Source organism: Leptonotus elevatus, chromosome 18 (genome assembly GCF_054856555.1).
Source record: "Leptonotus elevatus isolate MCC_2025b chromosome 18, RoL_Lele_1.0, whole genome shotgun sequence".
Classification (NCBI taxonomy): Eukaryota; Metazoa; Chordata; class Actinopteri; order Syngnathiformes; family Syngnathidae; genus Leptonotus; species Leptonotus elevatus.
This window is the reverse complement of record NC_141256.1, coordinates 1286102-1313601: the sequence shown is the minus strand read 5'-3', so window position 1 is coordinate 1313601 and position 27500 is coordinate 1286102. Positions and strand designations below refer to the sequence as shown.

Genomic DNA, 27500 nt, shown 5'->3' with positions numbered 1-27500 from the left:
GAGGCCCCTGGTCTCCGAAAGACAAGAAAACAAACAAAAACAAACGCTGTCTATGGCCTAGATTGCAGCCAACAACAGAAATATTATTGACGCTAGCATCCCCTGGTGGTCGAAGCTACACACAAGTCTCCATACACGCATTTGTGACTCCTGCAGGGCAGGACTGTGACAAAAGTCATATGTAAAAATACAGCCAATCAAGGGTGTTTACAGGTCAGATATATACATACGCATTCAACTATGTGTTTACGCATACAAATCAGTGTACGCATTTGCAGATTTAAGTCACACATTTGTGACTTTAGTCACACAATCGTAGATTCTCGTTACACATTTGCAACTTCAGTTACACATTTGTGGATTCTCGTGACAGATTTGTGACTTTGGTTATGGATAGAAATTATTTTTACATATTTGTGGATCGAAATATGCATTTGTAAATAGTTTTGGCAAAATAATGGCCCTATAGATCTGCCGTTTATATACTTCACTGCATTAATCAGATCAGCCATGTAACACTCGGAGATCGATGTATCGATGTAATCATCACGTGATTGATCAAGATGACGCTGTCTGTTAATATATGTGGTTGGCATAGATAAATTATCCCCAAAAATTTTTATAGAATATAAATAATTGTCATCTGAATAATTGACAGTCTCATTTAAAAACTACAAATTATTTGTTAAATTTGTTTTGCCATTTCACCCAGCACTCTATATAAAATATTTCAAATCCGCTATAACTTGAATATTTATATACATACCATCATTACCCTTGTCACTGCCGGTAGTCTCCATTCTTTCAAATGCCTCTGTAGCTCAGTTTGTACCTGAAAATAAGTCAAAAAGATTGTTTTAAAAGGATATGCATGCACAAACGTGATTCAGATATTCAAATATGAGTCTTGTGGAGGGATACCAAATACCCCCCCATATAAAGTTAAAACTCATTCATTCATATCTTATCACACCACCGCAAGAGTCAGTCCAGAGCAGTTTGGTTAGCTTCTTAAGTCAACATCTGAGCAGCTTGGGCTTTAAGAGCAGCCTCGAACGATATGGTCCACAGATTGAACAGGTTCTCCACATGTACACTTTGCACTTTCAGCAAGTTTTTATCCAAGCAAATTATCCCCAGTTCTACCTGTTTTTGCTCTGGCACAATTGAGGGCAACCCAGTCTTGTCGGCTGAGAGAGGTTTTTTTTTGCAAAAGTGGTACTTACTGAGGTGGTAAAAAAAAAAAAGTTGAAACTGTAAAAGTATGACTTGAGGGGTACAGGGGGCTGACACATCCACTGGTTACAGCGGTGAGTCTAGTTTGCTTTCCAGGCTATATATAACCTTGTAACGATTTGGCCAGAAATATCTTGACAAAAGCCTTTTTATTTGACCATTTATGACTGAAACATCTTCTAATTAATATATTAACACCTTAGCTGTTCACAATGAGTAAAATGTTGCTACTTCTGTTCTGTTGCGTGACATCGGCCAGCTTGCAGGCCACCGAAGGACCTCGATACAATCTAGCATCCCCATCACACCTGATACCGGCCCACCTTATTGGGGACCGACCAATGTCTAACTCCAAGGTTTGGGCAAATGTTGACAGCCCTTTTGGTGGTATGCAGCTCAAGCTCAACGCTAAGGTCCACGAAATATTAGGTAATTGTTAGTGTCATTTTTAAAACTAGGTACTAATTCATTTTGCCTATAAAGAACGCACTTGGTAAAGCCTTTGGAATCAGAAACATTAACATACAGACGTTACTCCTGGTTGTGCTCCAACTTTGAGTCACTAACCTGGCATTGCAAATTGCGGTACGAGTGTACACTGTTTTTGTTGTTTTCTAATGTATAGTCCAGCGGTTCTCAACCGCGGTTGTCGAGTACCTCTATATGTCTCCCTCAGCCAATACAGGAGTGTTCAAACATTAAGCAAATCAGCAAGCTCTGCATAAAACCCGATAACGATACTCAGCTGTGTTGACTGAAGGAGAGATGAAAAACATGCTGGATAGTGGTACTCGAGGACCGGGTTTGAGAACCATTTTATAGTCGTGTTTTTTAAGATTAACTGTGAAAACGGATTCTTCGCTATCCCCTATTACAGTAAAAACATATAGACATTATACTATGATCGTTTTTTTAAGTGTATTTAATACATGGACTAACTTACTTGCTTAGATTGTTCTACAAGTACAGTTCCAGTTAGTAGAATGTCGCGCCATTAGCTCTTCATAGCGGAAGTGACGACACAACTTCCCGCGAACAGACAAGACTACGGAGCCATGGGTATCTTGAAATACAATCACTAGACAGGACAACAAACAAAACAAAAACTCTACTTACTGTCCGCCTCCAAGACACACATCCCGACAAACCTGTGAATGTTTGTAATATCAAAAGACTGCCTCTGATTCGTAGCTTGAAATAGCTAAGTTTGTTGCCTCACGTTAAACCTCTGTCCAACGTCGGTTTCTGATTACGTCATCGCCGCGTCCGTCGCTGGGCATAGACATAAAATACCCCAGGCCTGGCTCGAGCGGTTGGCCGTATGCAGGGATACTTCAACGCGTCGCCATATTGGATGTGTCAGATTTGCTTGTAAACTAACGCTAGTCAATGGACTAAACTTCAGAAAGGGCCTTTCTATAAAGTGAAAAATTAGCTAGGAGGGAATTCGGGAAAATGTTGCACTTCTGAAAAAGTTCGTGATTTTAGGCAGTGTGTTAGATATAGGCATAAGGGAATTAAGCGGCTGCTTAGGGCCCCATGGCCATCACGGGGCTCCAACGCAGCTGATTCCAATCAATCAGGCTTATGCAGAGCTTGCTGATGAGCTGATCATAGATAATGTCAAAAGGAAAATTAAAAAAATTATAAGGATACTCTCTAAAACTAAGGATGTCCTGAATAAGAAATCATTATGCATATTATATTGTTCATTATTATTACCATATCTGACCTATTGTGTGGAAATCTGTGGAAACGCATATAAAACAAATACCGATCATGTTTTCAAAAAAGAGCCATAAGAATTATAAATTGATCAAAATATACAGAGCCAACTCATTCGCAAATACAATTAAATTCTACGACTTAGTTGAATTTAAAATTGCACAAACAATGTATAAAATACACGACAATCTACTCTGTCACAGTACTCAGAAGCTGTTTGAAATTAGAGAGAGTCCTTATGACATAAGGGGTACAACTGTCTACAAACAAATTTTAAACAAGAACAAATATTAAGCAAAGGTGTGTTTCTGTAAAATGTGTTAATTTGTGGAATGATTTTGGAACTGACCTAAAAAGATGTCAGTCACTTGCTGAATTAAAAAAATTAAAAGCAAAGTTCAAAAAAAATTCTTACATCAGTCATGAGCTGTTAAAAATGTACATATGCTGTAATTTCTTTGGATGTATCGGTATGAGTGTAATGAAAATTTTATATGTGAGTATGAGGATGTGATTTAAAGATGTATTGTGGTATGTGTCTGTTGATTTTGTGTGCATATGTTGCTGGCAAATGTGCGTATGTTAAAGTGCACTTGTATATATGATTAGGTTTATACATTTCCTTTTGTTGAAATACATTACCTTATTATTGTATTAACAAAACGAATAAGGGGTAGGACAAGATACGTTTTTAACTTCCTCCTACCCCTTTTGGCCATATAAACTCATTTTTTTCTTCCTATTCTTGTCTTATTTTTTAATTCCCTTTATATTTAGGGCCCAAGCAGCTACCGCTGCGAGGTCCCTATTGTTTTTCATTCGTATTATTAGGGCCCGAGCAGCTACCGTTGCGAGGTCCCTCTTGTTTTTGTAAGCATTATTAGGGCCCGAGCAGCTACTGATGCGTGGTCCCTATTGTTTTTCATTCGTATTTTTAGGGCCCGAGCGTGCGTATGAGTGTGTACTCATTAATTCACCTAAAACCTATTAAAAATCCCATACCGTTTACCTTAACCGAATACTTCAGAATCCAGCTAGAGTCTTGAGGTTGTCAGGAGACCTGAGGAAGGATCAAAGAAAAGAAAGGAAAGTGAAATCCAGCACCGACCAGACATCACCTACTACCCACCGGGTTACCAACCAGAATCTTACTGGGGCCCGCCCGAAGTGCCAGGAGGCTCACTGGAGCGGGGCAGGCACAATACCCCCACCCGCCGGCCCGGCCCCGAGATGTTATCCCATTAGTAGTAAGTGCAGCTTTGGGAGAATCATATAATACTAACACCCAGTGAATAAAGGACTTTTCCAAAGCCAAATTTATTTAAAACAGCAAAGAGGAAACACCAGTTAACTTTGTCAAAGGCTTTTTCTGCATCCAACGATATAATAACTGCCTTTTTATCATGCCGCTGTGACATGCTAATAAGGTTAAAGAGCCTCCTAATATTATTAGTAGTGACGACCTTTAATAAAGACCTGTTTGGTTGCTATGAATGATTGTCGAGATTACTGTTTCTAGTCTAGATGCGAAGGCCTTACCGATCATTATTTTTTTTTTCTGGAGAGCTCAGTATTGTTCATTCGGTAATTTTACCGATTTGACATGTCATCATCATTGCTCCTTTTTTTTTTTGTATTAATTTTTCTTTTGTATGTGTGCGTGCGTGTGAGTGTGTATTCATTAGTTCACCTAAAACCTATTAAAAAATCCCATACCGTTCACCTAAACCGAACACTTGTCGTGAGGCCTTCAGGAGACCCGAGGAAGGACCAAAGAAAAGAAAGGAAAGTGAAATCCAGCACAGACCAGACACCACCCACCACCCACCGGGCCACCAACCAGATTACCGATCATTTTAATATCAGTGTTATTAGTGAAATTGGACGGTAACTTGATGGAAGGGTGGAGTCTTTTTCTGGCGTTTATAAAGTTTAATTGCTGCTGTGTTCATGTGTGTATGTATGTAACCATTCATTTTAATTTCTGTTACTACTCTTAAGAATAATGGAGCAAGCATTAACCAAAAATGCTTAAAAAATATAGCCGGATAACTATCCGAGCCAGGTGCTCTGCCATTAGGCATACTATCTAGAGCACTGTACAGCTCGTTTATAGTGAGTGGCGCATCTAACTTTATATTCAGTCGATAACTGAGGTATATTTATGCTACTGAGGAATGCCTCAATATGCTCAGGGTTAGGCTTGTTAGTTTCTGAGTATAGGTTGCAATAATAGTTATAATTTTTTTTATTAATTTCTTTTGGTGATTGTATGCATTCCCCAGTTGTCCCTTTTATAGCCGTTATAAGAGATTTTTACGGTTGCGTTGAGTTGGTTTGCAAGAAATTTACCTGATTTGTTAATATATTCAAAGTTGTTGTATATCAATTGTTGTATTATAAACTATATATTTTTTAGTTAGCATATCGTCTAACTGTATTTTTGTATTTTGTAATTCAGTCCATATTTGGTTATTTGGGTTTATTGCGTACTCATCCGTCAGTTGTTTAATTTTATCTTCCAAGTCTTTTTCAAAAATTTTATCCTGTTTCTTTTTATAAGATGAATATGATATAATTTTACCTCTAAATACTGCTTTCCCAGCTTCCCAGAAAAGAGATGGAGATAAGTCTGGAGAGTCATTTATTTCCAAAAAGTCTGCCCACTCTCTTCTTCTTGAAAACACCAATTATAATATTCGGTTATACATGTAACGCCACCTAGTAGTGACAAGAAATGTCTTACATTTGTATCTATTGTGCCGAGCCCGTTTGAGGGATCCAGTTAAAATGTTTGTCAGAAAAGCCTTAAGATGTTGATCATGCCCAACACAGAATATTGTAACTTTTCGTCAAAGGGAAATGGCCGTTGCGGTACAGCGAAGTCTGATGATTGACCGTGACAATAAAAGCTGCGTTAACTTGACCCAGATGATCCTATCTTCTCAAAATTTCACACATTTGATGAGAGTCCAGGTCTGAACACATCTACGAACTTATATTTATTCGTACTGATAGCGCCTTTTGGCAATTTTATTTTATTTTTAAAAAAATGTTCTTCAACTTTTTTCTCCAACCATATTAACTGGATCTATCTCATATTTGCTTAGAAGAGTGTTTAGGCCTTCATGATGTCATAACACGAAGTTTGTGAGTTTTCGCGAATCGCTGTGGGCGTGGCAAGGTACTGTTTGACAAGAAAACAACTACAATTTTGAGGGTCTAAACATGCACAGAAACTCATGAAACTTGGCACACACATCTGGCCTGGCAAAATGAGCAACATTTTATCGTGTATTGTGCGCTTTTTACAAAAATTACTCACTAGCGCCCCCTAGAAATTTTTAATGAAGCAGTTTAAGCAAGATCTACTAAAAAATGTTGGTATTTGAGGGAGCCCAAGAGCCCCTATGTTTAAAAGAACAGGAAGTGCTACGAATTTTTTAATGTACGATTTTTGCCAATTTTTGAACATTTACATGGGGGCATACTCTTGCTCATTTCTCCTACATGTTTGAACCAATTGACTTCAATCTTGGCCTGGACCATGTCAAGACCTGGGCCATAAAAAGGGGGGAAAAATCTTGAGTTTTCTAAATACTATATGACGAGGGCGGGGCATCATATTTTGTGCTTTATATTTCCTTCGCTATGAAAGACAAAATACGTAATAACTGCCCGGTACATGCTCCAAAAAATTCCAAACTTCACTTTATAGTCACAACCTGAAGGTATCTCTATGACAATAGTCAATTATTAATATAGCGCCACCTAGCCCTTGGGTCGACAATTTTTTTTTCGACACCTATGGTATTTTGTCCCAAATTTGGATACTCTTTGTAAGTGTGATAACTGTCATTTATGAATATTTTTGTTTACTTTCCACCACTCAAAATGTTCAGTGACATCAGAACAATCCATAAATATGTAGTTTTATTTATTTATTTATGATGCCCTCTATGCACAATAAAAGCAGTATTGTGCTATGAGTAAAACTAACTATGATGTGTGTGTCTGTATATATATATATATAGCGCCACCTAGCCCTTGGGTCGACAATTTTTTTTTACGACACATAAGGTATTTTGTATTTTGAAGTATGATAAAGAAACTAATTCCAACACTTCGGGGTACGCTCCAACCGCCTGTTTTAGCTAAAGATATTACCAAGCTTTCTCCGACAACAACAAAAAAACTCTCAAAAATATATGTTACTTTCATAAACTGATAAAATGTCTTTACCCATCTCGAAATAGGAGATAGACTTGTCTATAGCTCCGGAATCTGACTTTTGGATTCAAGTTTGTGAAAACGTTTTTAAAATGACAAAACACACAAATTTACAACTTATCCAGTATAAAATTATTCATAGAACATACATTACTCAATATATGATGAAGAAAATGGGACGCTCAGACTCCGACATTTGTCTCCAGTGTTTACAAAACACTACAGACACTTATTTTCATGCTTTATGGTTATGCACTCCGGTTATGTATTTCTGAACTAAAGTCTTAGAAAAACTTTCCGCTATCTTGGACTGTAGGATACCTTTATCTCCAAACTTGTGTTTGCTAGGTGACCTAACAACAACTGACTTACCACATAAACAATTTCAATCTACACTTGTAGCCCTTACTATCGCAAAAAAAAAAATTCTTGTTAACTGGAAAAATAAACAAACTCTGAATATCGACCAATGGTCTAACCTCCTCATAAATCACATTTTAATGGAAAAAATATCTGCCTCAAATAAAAACCAAATATCAAAATTTATAGAAACATGGTCTACGTATATAGAATATTTTAACCTAAATCTGGTTACTTAATTCTGCCTGTTAGCGAGAGCCACCGCATCGCGCTAACTTACATTGATGTTTCTGTATTTGGCAATTTGTAACTAATGGTTGTGTTTTTATAGTCAGGAACTCAGTTGCTGCCAACAGGATCGAGCAGATTCACCTCCAATGGGCACTAAGGGTTAATATTCGGATTCACTGCATGCCAGTGGGTTAATTCTATAGGTGCTGCCCCCCCTGGCTGGGCGTGGGCGGGTCTGCCCCTCTGTTGGCTGCTGGGTGGCAGCTGCGTCTTGGCCGTTCCCTGGGTCTCTTGGGGGGTGCTGCGTTGCGGGTCTCTCCCTGGTGTCCGGGGCGGCGCCGCTCCGGCGCGGTCCGTCCCTCTGGGCCCGGCGACGCGGTTCGGGGCCTGTGGGCCGCCGGGGTGCCCCGTGGTTCCCTCTCCCCTCCCCCTTCCTCCCCCTTGCTGCCTCTCCCTCCTCGCCTCTCCCCGCCCGTCCTCCGCCTCCCTGTCCCTTCTCCCTCGTCACCCTTCCTCCTCCTCTCCCCCTTTCTCTGCGGCCCTGCCGCTGCCCCTTGCCCTTCTTGTCGTCTCCTTCCCCCGTCCCTTCCCCCTCCCCTGTCCGCCTTCCTTCCCCTCCCCTGGGCCGGGGGCTCCATCCGTGGCCCGGGTCTCGGCGCTCCGGGGGCCGGGAGGGTGGGTGGGTTTGGTGTTGTGCCCGCCCCGCTCCGGTGGACCTCCTGGCACCTCGGGCGGGCCCCAGTATCCGGGGGGGTGAGCCCTATCGCCCCGCCAGGCTGGTCCCATATGCCCGCCGGGTCCCGGTGGGGTGGGAGGTTTATTGGTGGGCGGGTGCGCCTCCTGCCCCCGCCCGGTTGGGGGGGGGGGGGCCCGCTGGTCGCTCCTCTTAACTCACTGCACTAGTTTTGCACAATACACTTTTATAGACATAGAGGGCACACAACACACTTTGGGGGGGTGGGGTAGGGTGGAAACACCGTCTTCGGCCTACAACTCCTGGCGGACTCAGTAACAGGGTTAGCTTTCACTAAGAATGCTGGAGTGACGACCGGGGCCTTTCCCCGCTGGTGCCGCCCGTCCTCCGGTGCCCCCATCTCCCCTTCTGCCCCCGATGTTCCGTCCCTCCATGCGGCGGGGGGTGGGGTGGGCGCAGGTGCCCTCTGCGCTCCGCTGTCCGGCCCCTCTTCGGCGCCGATGCCTGGGTGCGGGGGGTCCCCGGGATATGGGGGTCGGGGGCTGCCGGTTGGTGGGGGTGGGGTTGGGGGGGGCGGCTTGGTTGGCGGGGTGGTCCTGGGGGTGGGGGGTTGCTGGGGGTTTGGGGGCCTGGGGGCGGCTGGGGCTGGGTTGGGGTGGATGGCGGGGGTGGATGAGGGGCGGGGGGGGGTCGTGGGGGGAGCGGGGCCTGTGAACCAGTGGGGTGCCTGGCGGGCCTGCAGTGCCCCGTCCTGCTGCGTTGGGGGCGCGGGCCGTGTTGGGGTGGGGGGCGCTCCTGCTCCTGGCTTTGCTCTCCGGCCGGCATCTATCGAAACTCAGACACAATCTGCTTCTTCCTCAGGTCATTGAATCGGTGGAGGCTGGTGTCTGTGGATCTCACTCTGCTTCGTCTGTCCTTCCTTCCTTTCCTCAGTCTCTCCTTTGGTCTCTTGAGGTCTCCCTGATTTGTTGGAATTTAGATGTTTCTGGAGTTGGTGAAGGACTCTGGTTGGTGGCGTGGTGGGTGGTGTCTGGTCGGTGCTCCTGACGGCGGTGTTCGGTTTAGGTGAACGTTATGGGATTTTTTAATAGGTTTTTGGTGAACTAATGAATACACACACACTCACACGCACACACACACGCACGCACGCACACATGCACATACACATACTCACCTACATAATAAATAAATAAATAATAATGATAAAAAAAAAGAGAGCAATGATGATGACATGTCAAATCGGTAAAATTTCCGAATGAACAATACTGAGCTCTTAGAAGGAAAAAAAAAAGGAGAAAAAAATGTTCAGTGACATCAGAACATTTCTTTTTTTTCTTTCTTTTTTTTTGGGGGGGGGGAGCTCAGTATTGTTCATTCGGTAATCTGATTGGACATGTCATCATCATTGCTCTCTTTTTTAATTTTTTTAATTATTTTTATTAATTTTTATTTTGTATGTGCATGTATGTGTGTGTGTACTCATTAATTCACCTAAAACCTATTAAAAATCCCATACCATTCACCTAAACCAAATATTTCAGAATCCAGCTAGAGTCGTGAGGTTGTCAGGAGACCCGAGGAAGGATCAAACAAAAGAAAGGAAAGTGAAATCCAGCACCGACCAGACATCACCTGCTACCCACCAGGTTACCAACCAGAATCTTTCACCAAGCCCAGAAACATCTAAATTCCAACAAATTAGGGAGCCTCAAGAGACCAAAGGAAAGACTGAGGAAAGGAAGGAAGGATAGATGAAGCAGAGTGAGATCCACAGACATCAGCCTCCACCGATTCAACGACCAGAGGAAGAAGCAGATTGTGTTTGAATTTCGGTAGATGGTGGTGTGGTGGATCATGAAAACCTCCACCAGAGAGGGGAGCCGTCGACCCCGGCCAGGACAGAGCAAGCAAACCCTCCCAGAGCCCCCCAGGCCATGGCAGCGCCAAGGCACAACCCCCTGACCCCCCCCCCCCCCAACTTGAGGAGTTGGTGACTGTAAGGTGTCATTTGATGTAGTCTGCTCGATCCTGCTGGCAGCAACTGGGTTCCTGACTATAAAAACACAACAATTAGTTACAAATTGCCAAATACAGAAACATCAATGTAAGTTATAGCGATGCGGTGGCTCTTGCTAACAGGCAGAATTAAGTAACCAGATTTAGATTAAAATATTCTTTATACGTAGACCATGTTTCTATAAATTTGGATATTTATTTTTTATTCGAGGCAGATATTATTTTCATTAAAATGTGATTTATGAGGAGGTTAGACCATTTTATGAGGAGGTCAGACCATTTTTATGAGGAGGTTAGACCAGACATCAGAACATTTCATAAATATGTACTTTTATTTATTTATTTATTTATTTATTTATTTATTTATTTACAAACTATGATGTGTGTATATATATATATATATATATATATATATATATATATATATATATATATATACTTTTAAAACAATGTCAATGGGGGAAACTCATTGCCCAAAAATAAAATAGGACGCTGATTTTTGAGGGTCTTATCATTGACCAAAAAGCTTTACACACTCATCACACCTTCTTTTTCTGTTGACTCTAGTTTTTTTTATCAGTTTTATTTTTATAAAGTGTCTTTCAGTCTTTTGAAAAGCTCTATAAAAATAAAAGACAGCTGGGATAGGCTCCAGCATTCCCACGACCTTCATGAGGACACAGTGTACTTATGGTTTGGACTTCTGTTAACTTAATCCAGTAGTTTTAAAACTAACATTTATAAATTAGTAACTCAGAATAACTTGCTGCTGTATCTGTTGCTGTAACCGAAAGCTTCTAAGTAACTGTGTCTCAAAAAATTTAGTTGGCTGTAATCAAACCATTCAAGTTATCGAAAACTTAAACTTTTGAGTTGATCAACTCAAAAAAACAAATTTTTAAGTAACGGATTACCTCACTTTTTTTAGTTCTGCTAACTTATTCGGGTTAACGGTGTAGCCTACATAAAATGCACAGGGGATTCACATTTATTAATCAGCAAACCACTACACCCCAGAGTAGCTCTTGTGCAGTCCCAGGAAAGAAGTGACAGTAGTCTGCAGTGAGTCGTGACAGACGTGGGCATCCATCAATGTTCCGTCAATCGTCATTTGTCAATCCGTTACAGAAATGGAATGTCAATCACTGACGGATTGCCAAATTTATTGACGGATTGATGATTACATTGATGGACGAAAAACCCCTACATCAATGCTTAGTTTGTCAATTTTTCAAAGTATCCAGTCAATAATTAACAAAAAGGGTATCCGTCAATGATGGAATGCCCACCTCTCATTGCATGTAAATATATTGTCTGGAATGCACCATAAAGAGTAAAACAACTAAAATTGCTGGCTACATAGGTAGAAACTAGGAAGTCTTTTTATTTTATTTTTTATATATTAAAATGTCTTAATAGCACGTTTTAATGTTGACAATAAAGCAGGGATGGACTGGCACAAAAAAAATCGGCCCTGGCACCGGCTAGGCCCGACTCCTGACCATACCTATCTAACACATTGTTCTGCCACTGATATTTTTGACTGATGTTGGTTCAGTTTGCTGACTATATTTAACCTCCTAAGGCCCAAGCTGTTTTTTTTTACATGCAAAGTGCTGTCCACGTATGTGGCCACTAAGCCTTAGGAGGTTAAAATGGATTAACGGACTAGTCCCTCTAAATTGTAGGCCAGTCTGTTGGGGTAAAATGGAGGAAAATAACTAAAAAGAACTGCATCAGCCCCAAAAGACGCCGACCCACCGAGCATCTGCCCTGTACGCCAGATGGCCAGTCCAGCCCTGCAATAAAGTGACATCATGAAAATAGGTCAAAAATGAATTAATTACAACAATCTATATTCTTTGGCTTTTGACTCAGCATAAGACTTTATTGTTTTAGTGTTTTATGGTGCCTGCTGTATTTTGTGTTCCTAATTTAATTGTACTTATTTTATTTACGTATTCAATTACCTACTTCATGTGTTAATAATTAATTATTAATTTTGTTTTGCGTACCTAAATAGGATATTTATAAAATCATTAATTTTTATGTTATTTAGTTTTACATGTCTTTACTGTTTATTTTAAAAGTGTTGCCCCCACCAAGGTGGCCGCCACGGAGGCACGTCGCTTAGTCTTGCTGCTCCAGCTCTCTCTCTCTCTCTCTCTCTCTCTCTCTCTCTCTCTCTCTCTCTCTCTCTCTCTCTCTCTCTCTCTCTCTCTCTCTCTCTCTCTCCATATATCTGTGATCGATTATTTTTCCCTAGGTGGAAGTGGTGAACTCGACCCGGAAGAACTCGTTTTCTGTCACATGTGGACAGTATTGGATCACGCTGGATAGGAATGAGCTCGTTTGATTTGTAAAACAGTACGATTTTATTTTATTGCATATGATATGAAGAGCCTACTTTTCGGAAAAACATTTGTAGGTTACGTTTTTCTTTTCTAAACTGTTTCTTACGGCGATGGAAAATTTAGAACTGAGCCTATCAGCGCTCGCAACGATATGTAGGCATATCGATGAAAGTCACAACCAACTGAGTCAATTTCTTTCCAAGCAGGTTTGTTTGAAATCGATCTTGCGGTAGACTTGTGTGTTTTGCTATGTTTCGACTTAATTGTTCATAGAATTCTATAATTAACATTGCTGGCGTATATTGTGTCTATTTTGGGGTTTTGCTGACCGCGTGAATGTAATCACTTGAAATAGAAACTTGCGTTACAAAATCACTATTTTTTTGTGTGCTCTTCCTTCAGATTTGGAGTCAGCAGGACAGGCACTGTATTCTGGAATACCTGGCTCAGGTCCTGTTGGAGAAGGACTATACGTTGTTAATTGCAAGACACTTGCGACCCATTGTTCTGGATTTATTGGAGCGAAATGCAGAGAGGGTTAAGACAAATGGCAGGATTAACCACGATCTACACGAGCGTCTGTGTGTGGCCCTCAGCAAACTTCTTTGCATTAGCCCCGACGCTCAGGCGTAAGTCTGCATTTCTCACTACTGGCAATGGCACAATTTCACCCAACTGATCGCTGCATCATTTCTCAATAACATTTTTGATTTTGCAAGGACAAATTCCTTAAACCTCTATAAGTAATTAGGAAGGTATATTTTTATGAAATTGAATTTAAATAGTTAAAATACAAAACACTAGTAAATATGTTTACAGACATGATCACCTGCGCAGGAGCCATGCATAAGCTGTATTAAACAACTTTTAACAGTGTAGTTTTTGCACTTTTTTAGTGCTATATAATACTGAGCTCTATCTACTCTTTTTACTTTGTCGCTAAATGAGGTCACTAAAATATCACGACTCGTAGTATAATGCGCTTTAGGTGTACATCAATATTTGATGCATTGCAGTTAAGGGTAGACAGCACTGCCGATTACACTAAAACAACAAATACTCTGTTGTTTATTGATAATTTAAATGTCTAGAGGGATCATATTAGAGCTGGGCAATAAATTAATTAATTTGATACATCGTCATTAAAAAATAAAATCGTTGAAAAATTTCTAAATCGTGTAATCAAATTTTGTCTTGGATTATTAAAAGCTGTTGTTCTTATGTTGTGTTACATGAAAATGTTTTTGTGGCAGAATGCTGTATGGGTGCTTTACAAGACATGTTTACTACGTACTACTTATTTGTGGCATTTAGGAAAAAACTATGAATGTTAAGTTTATGTCAAAACTCATTTAGAATCAGTAAATATTATTATCTGAACATTTTGCGCAGGAATTATATTTGAATAAATGAAACCTTTAAAAAAATATTTGTTGGGTTTATTAAAATCAATTAAAATTGTAATCGTCCTGAATGTCTGTAAAAATCAAGATTGTATTTTTTGGCCATATCGCCCAGCCCTAGATCATATATAGGCTTGTTTTTCAATATCCAATTTTAAACGAGAAATGGCTCGTTCCCGTCAAATGGAGACAGCAACACTGCCTCCGCGTGGACAGAGAGAAAACAGGCCTTAGACACATGTAAATATCTGCGGACGTGTGGGGGGTGGGGGGTGTTAGGTCGCATTTGGTGATCACCTATTGAAACTGAAGAGCACAAAAGCATGTGTCAATATTTTATATATAATATTTAATTAAACTGTACATTAAATGAAAGAAAAAGAGAAAGACTGAACACAAATACCCCCCAAAAGAAGTAAGGTAAGAAATTTGACATAAAAACACAAAATGTGGATGCATAATAATGCACTATGACTGTGTCTCTTATGTAAATGAATTTTTATTTATTTATTAGCCACTGGAACCTTAGCATAAAAACTGTCACAGGAATGTAAATTTCGTGATTTGGTTTAGGGTGTTTTTGCCACTTTATTTACATAGCACTGTAGTTGTAATTGATTTCAATTATTATTTATTGTTTTCATCAGGTCATGTTCAATGATTAATGTAACTCTATTGGATTCAATTATAAATGTAAATATTCATATTTTTTACTAATGCACCAATTAAGAGAAATAAGTTTCTACTATTTGCAACATTGGTACTTCTGAGAATGTCTTCCAAATAAAAGTAAAATTGGTACTACATGAAATCCTTAACTGAATTGAAAATCAATGTGAATCGAATCCGGCCCTTCTGAATCAAAATCGAATACATTTTGGAAATCTGAATTGATACCCAGCCCTACTGATAACAATCCTGATCTTTAGTATCAGGTGTGTTAGTCGGTGGAAACATCTAAAACCTGCAGGACTCCGGCATCTCGAGGACCGGAATTGGGGAACCCTGGAACCCAAAGCAGGTGGCGCAGGAGAGCCTTGGCTACACCCAACTCATTTTGTATACAGAAGCACTTGGAATCCGGCGAGCCTTGGCCATGCCCACCAAAATCAGCTAGTTTTTATTTATTTTTATTTTTTATTTTTTTGTGTATGTGTATGCGTGCGTGCGTGCGTGCGAGTGTGTGTATTCGTTAGCTCACCAAAAACCTATTAGAAAAAATCCCATACCGTTCACCTAAACCGAACACCGCCTTCAGGAGACCCGAGGGGACCAAAGAAAACAAAGGAAAGTGAAATCCAGCACCGGCCAGACACCACCCACCGGGCCACCAACCAGAATTCCTCACAAACTCCAGAAACATCTAAATTCCAACAAATCCCAAAAATCAGGGAGACCTCAAGAGACCAAAGGAGAGACTGAGGAAAGGAAGGAAGGACAAACGAAGCAGAGTGAGATCCACAGACACCAGCCTCCACCGATTCAATCACCTGAGGAGGAAGCAGATTGTGTCTGAGTTTTGATAGATGCTGGTGTGGTGGATCTGGCATGCATGAAAATCTCCACCAAAGAGGGGAGCCGTCGACCCCTGCCAGGACAGAGCAAGCGCAACACCTCAGGGCCCCCCAGGCCGCGGCAGCGCCAAAGGACGACCCCCGGGCTCCCCCAGGGCCACCGGCCGGAGAGCAAACCCAGGAGCAGGAGCGCCCAACATGGCCCGCGCCCCCAACCCAACGCAGCAGGACGGGGCACTGCAGGCCTGCCAGGCACCCCACCGGTCCATATAAAAGTTTAATTGCTGCTGTATTCATTTGTGGGTGTATGTGACCATTAGTTTTAACTTCTGTTACTACTCTTAAGAATAGTGGAGCAAGCATTAGCCAGAAGTGCTTAAAAAATATAGCCGGATAACTATCCGGGCCAGGTGCTTTGCCATTTGGCATACTATCTAGAGCACTGTACAACTCGTTTATAGTAAATCAGCTAGTTTGATGCTGGGCTCACAGTAGACCATCTTGTGGAGCCTTTAATTCTACAAGGTGGAATTTCGTGAAAAAATATTTTAATACAGTAATTAGGGCATCCAGTGGATGGTTGATGTCATCGCTACAAAGCTCATGTCAGGGGATTTTTAAAGTCCTTACTACTTTTGGTCGATCTTCTTTCCAATTTGTTGCCCCAAATGAACTCTCTGCAACAAATAATACAACTCATGTCATTCATCCCAATATTTAACTTGGTTTACTTTAAAAAGTTAAAGAGAGACACTATATGGTTGCTGGAACAGTTTTTAGCTTGTTTTGTACCATTTACTCATGTGCAATAATGCAACGTAATTGATTTAACTATATCACACTGTAGAGTTTGTTGTCATTGTATTTGTTTTAGGTTTGATTTTGCTCTCTCTTTCACTTATCACTTTAAGGTTTGCTGCAAGATATTTCAGAGATGCCCCTCCAGTGTTTCAGAGACTCTTCTTTACCAGTGAAGAGGCATCGACTGTTCAATATGGTCCAAAGCGAATGAAACTGCGTGACCTCATGGCTGCAACTCTTCGTTTCCTCAAGAATGATTGTGCCAAGTTTGAAAAGCTCTGGGACTGGAGTCCATGTGTTTCCCAGTTGCTCATGAGCGATGTCCTGGTTCGCGGGTAAGTACTGTTATCTTGTTTTTACTACTTGTAGCCTAAAGCGGAGCTGAATACTGTGACCCAATGAAGCATAATGGGGTGATTGTAGTTTGGGCACTAGAGAGTCTTAAAATCCTGCTCTGGGCTGAAAGAAATATTGGAACAGGTTGTTGGATGTGGAGATTAGCGATATGAGGACACTGAAGTGTGTGTGTGTGTGTGTGTGGGGTGGGGGGGTGGGGGTAGAGTAGAGATTTTATATTCTTGCGAGAAGGAACAGATCCATACAGAAAAAGCAGCTAATCCAGTGGCTGTTCAAATAATAATTCACTGGGCTTCTCTTTTATAGTGTAGAAGTGTGGATGGGGACATAGGGTAGATAGATGGTGGTGAGAAACTCCGATAAGCCTGATTTATACTTATGCGTTTGCTCTTGCGTTAATGACCAGCGCACATCACGTGATTTACGCCGAGAAGTGTGCCGTAGCTCGTGACCAGGTGCTGCGTGCATGTCACCAATTCTTGTACGCCGTAGATGGCGGGTCGTAACATCGCTTGTGATTGGTCTGTTTCGTGACATGCTGTGATGTCGTACACCGCAGTATTGGGCGCACGCACTGTTAAACATACGCCAGCTCAACATATGGTAGCATACTATTATGCTAAAACATATGCTAGTGCTAGCGCATGTTTTTAAAAAGGCAGCGAACGGAGTTTGGTTGAAGTAACAATGGAAACAGTGAGTTCAGTTGTACTTGAAGTATATATCAATGTACTCACGTTGCTTTTGATCAATGCTAATCGACAAATTAGTCATAGCCCTCATGATCGTCTGTATCAGAAGCAAACAACTGGGCAAGTTCTCCATCAAACATGCCGTCTCATTGTCAGAGTCAGTCTTGTTGTCTGTCGTGTCCTCTGAAATGATGCCGGCTTTTGCGTTCGCCCAAGCATTTACGATCCATTGACAAATTGTGGCATAATTCGCACGGTGCTACCTCCCAGTCTCGGTAAAGCTGTGTTCATCAGCCTCCTGGATTGATAGAAAGCTCTGCGTTCATTTGCCGAACTTTTTTTTTCACAGCGGCTGAGAGATGTGCGCATTTAAGTCACGGAGATGAGGAAGGAAAGGTGATGCGTGGGAAAAAACAATCTGGTGTGTTTAGTATGTGGTGTGATCTGTGGACACTGTTGTAGACTTGCACTACTTCAAAGTGACTTTTGCAATGTTTCTTTGCTGTAAGTGCACGTTGTTCAATAAAGCATTTAGAAAAAAAGGAAACAATACACTACTGTGTGTAGTAGTTTAGCCCGGACACCCCTTTGCATTTTATGTTCCATCTCCCTCAGTCCCTGCGCGAGCAGACCGCTATGTTTTGGAGAGAGCTGTTAATCAAACAATTAACTTGTAGGTGGCTGGTTAAGCTCTGAAACAAGCAAAAAAGAAAGAAAGGGGACACATGTTTACTGAACATGCATGCTTTAGCGCAATGGCATAAGTTTGAACACAACAAATCACGATTGGCAGAGCGAACACGTGGGGGTGGGGTGTGGGTCAGGGGGAGAGGCAGAGGAGGGGAGGGGCTGGAGAACTCTCCACCAAGTTGACTCTTCCGAGCTCTCATGTCTGTCCTCAGTCAGGTCCGCCTTTCTTGTATATAAGCAATGTGTGCGGGAAGTCCTCTCACACAGTCAGTCAGATTTTGGACCTTGGTCCACACACAAGGCAAGGCGCACCTCACTATTAGGCGCACCGTTGATTTTTGAGAGCATTTAAGACTTTAAAGTGCGCCTTTATAGTGGTGAAAATACGGTAGCTAAAATTCATCATTATTCAGAAACCTGTTCAAAAGACTGTGGAAAAGAGCTTGTTGCAACATGGCCCTGGTTGATCCCTTATACTCTGCTGCCACCAGCTGGCCGTATTTTTGTAATGACTACTATTGCTTTAAGCGACCTCTTCAGGTCAGAGGCTGCATCAAAGCCTTCTGTATGCTCTAGCATAAAAAAAAAACATTTAAAAAAATGTCTAAATACGTTTTTGGGACAATGGCAATATTTAAAATAGAACGTTTTTATACGTTTTGGGGAGCATGCTTGAACTACCGCTACCCTATCTTGAGATGTTTTCCCCCTATAACAAATTACTTTAATCTTATTCTCTTGAACAGGTATACTGCTCATTGTTTAGCACTGGTCACTCGTATGACTGATCATCAGAAAAACATCTTTTTGAGTAAGGTACTGACAAGTGATGAGATTCTGCAGATGAAAATCAGGTATGTTTTTGTCTTGTTTCCTTTTGTCATATCAAATTACGGTTATCAAATATAAATTCTCATCTTAACGCATTCACTCCAGCCATTTTTACTGAAGCAACCCCCTTCGCTCCCGGCTGTTTTACTGGATTTTGACTGATTTTGCAAGTCCCACAGAATATTGTGTTCTATTGCTATGAAAACATAGAACATACCAAAAGAAAGATTAGAGTCTCTTCTTTCATCAGGAAAAAGTATATTTGTATCTGTTTCCGTTTTGCCACAATTAGCATTACAATATAGCTAAGTTTCATCACTATTCACAAACCTTTTGAAAACACTGGGGAAAAAGAGCTTGTTGCAACATAGCCCTGGCTGATCTCTGCTGCTACCTGCTGGCAGTTTTATATAATAATTACCATTTCTTTAAGCCACCTCTTAATGTCAGAAGCTGCATCGAATACTTCTGTTTGCTCTTTCATAAAAAACATTAAAAAAACGGATAAATCAATAAAGGACAAAATATTGAAAAACCTATTTACACGTTTTTGGGTTTGAATAAGTTAAGTCTGTTTTGTGGTAGTGGTTGCAGTGAGATGTACTGTAACCATAAACATAATTTTTCTGTTCAGAGCTTTTGAAGAAGCTCAACAGACGACGGTGGAAAAAGCCCTAGTGTTAGCCAATCAAGGATCATCCTTATGGCACAAGGAAAAGAAGTGTACCCAGGGCCAGTTGATATCAGAAGACTTGTCTCAGAATGTTGTGGCAATCGGTGGCATTATGCTGTCTCGAACAGCTGAAAAACAGATTGAACAGGTAAGAATCTTTCATTTGTCACATAAGGTCATATTTTCTGTTAGTCGTGTTAATGTTGAATGCTGTTTTCAGGTAAATGAAAGGGACATGGTGCTGGTGGACTCAACCTGTCTTAATCTGAAAAGATTGGCATTGGCTGTGGCTTCGCAGAAGCCTGTGCTGCTTGAGGGGCCTATTGGATGCGGTAAAACTGCTCTGGTGGAGTTTATGGCTTCTGTTACTGGCCACACAAAATCTACAATTCTAAAGGTCCAACTTGGGGATCAAACAGACAGTAAGGTAAGACAATCAGAAATAAAAATATGATTGAAAATGAGAAGAGGAATTGCTAGAAATTTTCACATGCAACTGTTGAATGGGCCTGCTACCTGTTAAAAGTCCGAAACATTTTGGGGGGGGGGGGGGGGGCTGCATTGCACTCAACAAGCAGTCTTTGGAGTCAATTGCCTTCAATTAGTCCACATGTGGCATGAGCACAGCGGAGACAATAGGGACATGAATGCCTTGGGTGTTTAGTTTGCATTGTAGCCTACTTATTTAAAAAAAAAAAAAAAGTGTACGTGTGAAGTCTGTTTTAAAAATAGCCCATCAGTGATTGGATACTGTGTCTTGCTAAGATAAATTGAAATAGAGGAACAATAAACATTTATTTACTTATAAACTTAACATAGTACATGTTTCTAAATGTACCAATTTTTCTATATCTAGATTTTGTTTAAAAACAAAATAGAATGTATTACATGAAAAAATACTGTTATTATTCCCCAAATATTTCAAATATGCACATATTAGAGCTGTAATTTAAAAGCTTTGATATTTTACTCATATTGGCTCATGCCTATTCATAATTGTTCCCGGTGTATCTGTGAAAGCTGCTCCTTGCCATGGTTTTTCCGGGCTTAAAATGAGGCAGAGGTGATATCATCCTGACTATGATGGGTGACTACCGATACCAGGTATTAGGGCTGGGCGATTTTTCCTAAAAACTTGAAAAAAAATTGATTTGATTTGATCAGTTAACAAAAGTAACCACATTTCTCCTCTTGGAATTAATGTGCAAAACTTCTACCTTGAATCAAATACTTCTGTAAATCTATGTGTTGACAAAGTGGAAAAGTAAAACCTTTTTTTTGTTGCCAACTTTGCTTTAAAAGATAAACAGTGCTTCTTGTGTCCCTCAATATGACACAAATAAACATCACAATTTGGTTTTAAATATTAGGAACAGAGGTCTGAGCTTGTCATCCCCTCCAACTGTCTGCTGATTTTACAAGTACAAGTACAAGTACTGTTATGTAAATTGAGGTGGCTATTTTGCCATGACTGGCAACTTTCCTGTTAGCGGATATTTGATTGTCCAGTCCCCCGGAGTAAGAAAGTCTTGGCCTGCCGTAAATCGGCTATTTTACCGTGATTAGACTGCTTCAGTATAGATCTCCTTTCACTTTTCAATTTGTTTTGTCACTGAAAATAGGCTGTTATCAGCATTTCCAGCCAACTATACTACATTTCATAAGGATTTTATGACGCAGAGGTTAGGGTGCGAGTGTTGGAACGCGGCCATCAGTGGCCGGTATACGACGCTGATGTGTGGAAGTCGGAAGTTCGTGGCATCCACCCCATACCCAGCCCTACTGTTTTCCATGTCTCTCTCAGCCAACACAACTGAGGATCGTTATCAGGCTTCATGCAGAACTTGTTGATTAGCTGATCGTTTGAAATACCTGTGTTGGCTATGGGAGACATGGAAAACAGGCTGGATAGGGGTACTTGACGACCGCATTTGAGAACCACTGATTTAACCGATTAAGGCCTAAAGTGCCTGCCAAAACATGCCTCTAAAATCTAAATTTAAAGTCTTGGCCTATCAGTGTGCACTACGATTTACGGAAGTCCTGCAAAAATTGATGTTTATTTGCTCTTCAGCCGGGGTAATAGGGTAACTCTGAGGCCAGAAGACATGACCACCAACAAAGTCGAACCACGAGTAAAAAAACCAAAACAAAAACGCTTCCGGGTCACGCAACTTGCGGCAAGTGAAAATATGCAAACTGGATGAAATGTCCAAAACGCCCGTTTCACGGGTTCATTTCAGAAAGGGGGAAAAATGATGGTGCAGTCGAAAAACTTCAGTGAGGTGTTTTTATTTATACCAAAACCGCATTAAAAATGTGAAAAATATTTACAGTGCAAATCCAGTGCAAAAACAATCCCAACAATATTTTCATTGGTCTTTTCCGCAACTTACTGTGGTAGCCAGTCACTCACCATCCCACATGACTGAGCACTCCCCTACAAATGATTTTGGATCCCTTTAAATACCCCCAGCGCTTCCTTCCGGGCAACCCATTTAGCCAATTATGCGGTATAATACCAAAAAGTAACCATATTTACAACATATATTAACCATAACAAAAATCCTCCATTCACAATCAGTAACTTAGTTACTTTCAGTTTGTGAAAGTGTCGAATTACGGGGGGAATTTGTGTGGGGCTGAGTGAAAACAGTTTAGACGGAGCAGTGCGCTCTGTTTTCCATTTGTGCACAAAATCGGAAATCGGAAAGTTTTTTTCATTTTGGTTTTTGGAACGCCTATTGAGAAAACCAAGTCTTTTTGTTTGGAAAAATGACTGAATGAATGATAGACGGATTTAGGGGCAGCTTCTGTCTGCATCACAAATCATGACTTTCAAAAAGCCAAAGTTGCCTCAAGGCAATGTCCGTGCTCGGAAAGCGGTGAAAAGTGTGTGGAGATTCAGGGACATTTTTATGGGGTATATGCCACAAAAGAGGTGGGACCTGCGACTTCCGTGTGTGTGCGCCTGCGCTGTTTCCGGTTGCTGTTTGTGACGTGTGGGTCACGTCCCGGTGCTTGCGCTAATGCCTTTTTGCGCATCAGTTGCGCGTTCTCGTCGATGGGTGCGAGTGTGTAGTGTGTCTTTCTCAGTTCTCCGAAGCATTACAGAGGGCTGAGACACCCTGCACGCTCACTTCCATTTATTATAATATATATTTATTTATGTTGGCAAAAACTTAGTTTGAGTGTGTGCAGTATGGATTGCGGGAGTGCAGGGCAACTAGCTTTGTTATGGGGGCGTGGCAGAGGAACTCGTGTGCGCGGCAGAGGAACTCGTGTGCGCATGCGTCAAAACAACTCAAAATTAATATTATTAGGGCTGCAGCTATCAAAATTCTAGCAAATAATTAGGTATTTGGATAGAAAAAATATATATATATTCTATTCAACGCTACTGTGTACTATGCACCTCACAAAAAAAATTTGATATTTGCGCGAGCCTTTGAATTGAGGAAACATACGAACCGAATCGTTTATTCGAAAGCCGTTAGACCCCTTTTAGATTTGTGTGTGTGCGACTCCCACTCCCATAGCCACAAAGAAGTTGAGAGACGGGAGGAGAGCGAAGCACGAGTGAATGTTGACATATGTAAACAAACGCCCATGCAAATGACCATTTATCGTGTCTGAAAAAACGATTGTGTCCAATTTTTGTCGCATCAAACGATAAATCGATATAGTAATTATCGTGACAGGCCTAGTGAAGACAATTTGCAATTGTATATTGTAATTATTGTATATAGCAAAAAACATGAAGTCAACGCACATTATTTGCCTTTGTAGGCCACATGGGTCAGATCTGGCACCCGTCATTGAGTTTCACATGCTGCTTAGCAAAAGATAGATGCAGTGCTTGCTGTGCAAGCTGACCCATGATAATAAATACTTAAATCTAAAAATTGTTTTTCTTTTCCAGCTACTGCTTGGGATGTACCGATGCACTGATATACCGGGAAAGTTCATATGGCAACCAGGAACCCTGACACAGGCTGTCTCTAAAGGACTGTGGATTTTGTTGGAAGACATTGATCATGCACCACTAGATGTGGTAAGTTAAAAATTCTGAAAAGGTTTTTAATATGACAAGCCTATTTCAACATGCTGTATCTTGTAAACGTAACACAACTTGTAAACTATACTACACACTTTCTCAATATTTATTATGGATGGCCACTTTTTTTCAAACAGATACCAGTACGAGTACTCAACTCTTGAATAGTCACCGATACCAACACCAAGTAATTTCGGAACATTAAATTTCCCCCCAAAACAATGACAGTTTTAAAGAAACACCCATATACCCTAACAGAGCATTTTCCTTGAAATTGCATGACATGCCAATAGGGTTGATCTCAAATGATGTCACGTTTTCCTCATTAAAATGTATGAGTCGGACAAAATAACAGAGTAGGACACACACGTACACAACACTTTGGAAGAAAACGACATCCCAGGCTCACACTTTGGAACATTCAAGCCAGGATTTTCATTTGAAGATTTTAAGCCTACTTTTGGGCTGTTACTTCTGTCTAGTTATTTTTGTTAAGAGTGGCGTGGTGACACAGTGACCGCTCACATCTTAGTGACGCTGATCAACTAGAATGTTGTTGTAGGCATAGGTTACCTTTTAAAACATCCAATATGATTCTATAGCACTGATACTTTATATTAATTTTCACATCTAGGCAGCAGTGGCTTCCGTTGGTAAACTCAAGGTATTTTTGGTGCATTTACACCATGATATATAGTAGCCAGCATGTTGTACAAGGCAGCTAGCAACGCTGAGAAAACAGAGAATAAACATACCTGCAATCGATTGGTTCTGGATTTTCAGCTGCTGGCCCATTTCCATCGACGAAATGGAGAGAGCACATATTAGGTGTTTTCGGTGAAATTTTCACGTAAATCACTGCTGTTTAATTGTACACGCTTGAACCAGCGGAAACCTCTGGAAACCCGGTCACAACATTTTTGACGTAATTAATAAAGGGTGTCCACAGGCGTTCAAAAGTCTGTTGCGTGTCCTTTAGAATATGCGTTCCAGGGGAAGTATCGACATCTGGTTCAGCCGTTGTTTGACAGTAGGTCTGTAATTAGACTTCCATACTAGTGCTGTATATTTCTTTGTTTTTGTTAAACCAATACTTAGAAGGATTATCTCAGTTCTGCTGTAGTCATGTCTTTCCAACAAAAAAAAGTGCAGGATCCAAAGGAATTTTTTTAGATACAACCCTTTCCATGACCACCCTCACCTCATCTCACAACTTGCTTTTTTTTTTTCTCTGGAGAGCTCAGTATTGTTCATTCGGTAATTTTACCGATTTGACATGTCATCATCATTGCTCTTTTTTTTTTTAAATTATTTTTATTTTGTATGTGTGCGTGAGTGTGTATTCATTAGTTCACCTAAAACCTATTAAAAATCCCATACCGGTCACCTAAACCAAATACTTCAGAATCCAGCTAGAGTCGTGAGGTTGTCAGGAGACCCGAGGAAGGATCAAAGAAAAGAAAGAAAAGTGAAATCCAGCACCGACCAGACATTACCTACTACCCACCGGGTTACCAACCAGAGTCTTTCGCCAACCCCAGAAACATCTAAATTCCAACAAATTAGGGAGACCTCAAGAGACCAAAGGAGAGACTGAGGAAAGGAAGGAAGGACAGATGAAGCAAAGTGAGATCCACAGACACAGCTATTGGAGGACGCGATTCGGCTCGTTTTAGAAAGTAACAAAAAAAAGAATTGCAGTATGTCCAATATTAGATCACCGACGGAGAGTCAACAACTTCAAACTTTGTTTAACATCTGAAGTTGCACAAAGAACAGTATGTAAGCTAATGTCAGTTATCAGCTAATTACCATTGCTAGCTGCGTAGTTAATGAGACTGTCGTGTTTGCAATGTGTTACCAGTGAGTTTACAATCTGTTGCATCACTCTGGGTTCACTCAGAGTCCCCGACTCACCCCAAATAATATAATCTACGGTGTTGTTAAAATGACTCGAAAGGGGGACTTCCGGTTATGGCTGCTTTGTAGATAGACGTGCGCGACATCGCTCTGTTGCTAACTTCCACAAAATATTTCCTGAATAACACTTACGTTCAACAAGAGTAGTGGAAAGTGTCTCAAGGCAATGCCAATACCTCACAAAGACAACAAAGAAGAGGGTAAGTCGTCTAAGCAGCAAAAACTGACGGAATTGTGCGTCTTCAGCAAAGGCCACAAATCAACTGAAAACATGGCGGCGATAAGCGAGCCGCGAGATGAAGACTGACTCGGCGGAGGGAAAGGGGATGCTATCCTCGCAGCTATAAGTTCTCTGAAAAAGGAATTCTCTGCAAGATTTGACAGTGTAGTGGAGGCCATGAGAACATGAGGAAGGAGATAAACGATTGTGCTAACGAATGGCGGAAGCTGAACAACACGATTCAAACGCTGAGGACAAGATAATTACCATGCAGGCTAAGCTAAAGACACTCTAAGATAGAAATTCTGTTGTGGAAGAAAAACTCCTGGACTGGATCACGGCGAAACAACTTAAGGCTCATAAACTTGCCAAAAGATGCGGAGGGACGTGACCCATGTTCCTTCTTGGAAAAATTTATCCCGGAGGTGCTGGACTTCGCTTTGCCGCAGGCTTTGGTTTTGGAGAGGGCGCACCGCATTGGACCGACGAGGGGAGGCCTGGCACAGTAGAGGACACTCAATGCGGTTTCTCAACTACAAGAATAAGATGGCGGTCATCGCAGCGGCCCGGACCAAGAAGGAAATCTCTACTAATGGGATGATATCTCAGAGTTTTACTCTACAGAGAGGCACAAGACAGGGATGCCCACTGTCGCCTTTATTATTTGCAATATTTATTGAACCGCTTGCATTAGCCATACGCCAGGAAAGAAGGATTCAAGGAATTCACTCTGGGGTAACAGAACATAAAATTAATCTATATGCCGATGATATTTTACTTTATTTAGAAAAGCCTGCTATTTCGTTAGGGGAAGTATTTAACTTAATAACTAAATTCTCAAAGTTATCAGATTATTCTATTAACTGGACAAAATCAACACTTCTACCTATTACAGAAAATTCATGGAACCCTGCAAGCCAGGACCCACACGACTCATTTCCTATAGGTAATTTAAAATACTTTGGCATAAAAATCTCACCTAAATTAACTGATTTAATTCATTTAAACTTTACTCCACTTCTGGGTAGCATTTATAGTGACTTGGAGCGCTGGAATAATCTTCCTATTTTTCTAATAGGACGAATAGCCACTATTAAAATGAATGATGATTCCATTTAAACCTACGGCTAACTGGTTCCAGTTGTTGGACTCAGCCGTTACAAAATTTTACTGAAAAAAAAAAAGAAGCAAAGATTAGTCTATCTACTCTTCAGAAAAATCAATCCAAAGGTCTAGAGGCACCAAATTTTATGCACTACTATATAGCTAAGCAGCTACAATATATCATTTTATGGGCACATCCCAACAGATACAGATACTAACTGTTGGCTGGAACTGGAACAGAAGGATTGTAATAACCTCAGACTTCTAGATTTACTCTTTATTACTGCATCGATTAAGCGACATAATTGTTTTAAAAACCCAATGATTTCCGCCACCCTGACTGCCTGGTGGAAGGCACTAGAAATTACAAAAGCCCAAGTGGAGCCCTGCGG

At 40.9% G+C, this 27500-nt stretch overlaps 3 protein-coding genes across 5 annotated transcripts in view; all 3 read left to right on the top strand.

Annotated features, from left to right (window-relative positions):
• LOC147158206 (transcription regulator protein BACH2-like) overlaps positions 1–27500 on the top strand; it is a 157418-nt gene that overhangs the window by 42498 nt on the left and 87420 nt on the right. The window lies entirely within an intron of this gene.
• Positions 12773–26513, top strand: LOC147158208 (midasin-like). Its single transcript, XM_086061710.1, has 11 exons — positions 12773–13052; positions 13249–13475; positions 16675–16899; positions 19050–19157; positions 19769–19955; positions 20028–20234; positions 23730–23861; positions 24499–24528; positions 24844–24894; positions 25927–25984; positions 26380–26513. Exons 1-11 carry the CDS (start codon positions 12957–12959, stop codon positions 26511–26513), a joined length of 1455 nt encoding a protein of 484 aa, XP_085917836.1. The 5' UTR covers positions 12773–12956.
• The window catches only part of LOC147158207 (uncharacterized), a 39212-nt gene continuing 38235 nt past the window's right edge, over positions 26524–27500 (top strand). Inside the window, exon 1 of the mRNA XM_086061709.1 lies at positions 26524–26614. Within this exon, the coding sequence (XP_085917835.1) occupies positions 26524–26614 (91 nt within the window). The remainder of the gene's footprint in view (positions 26615–27500) is intronic.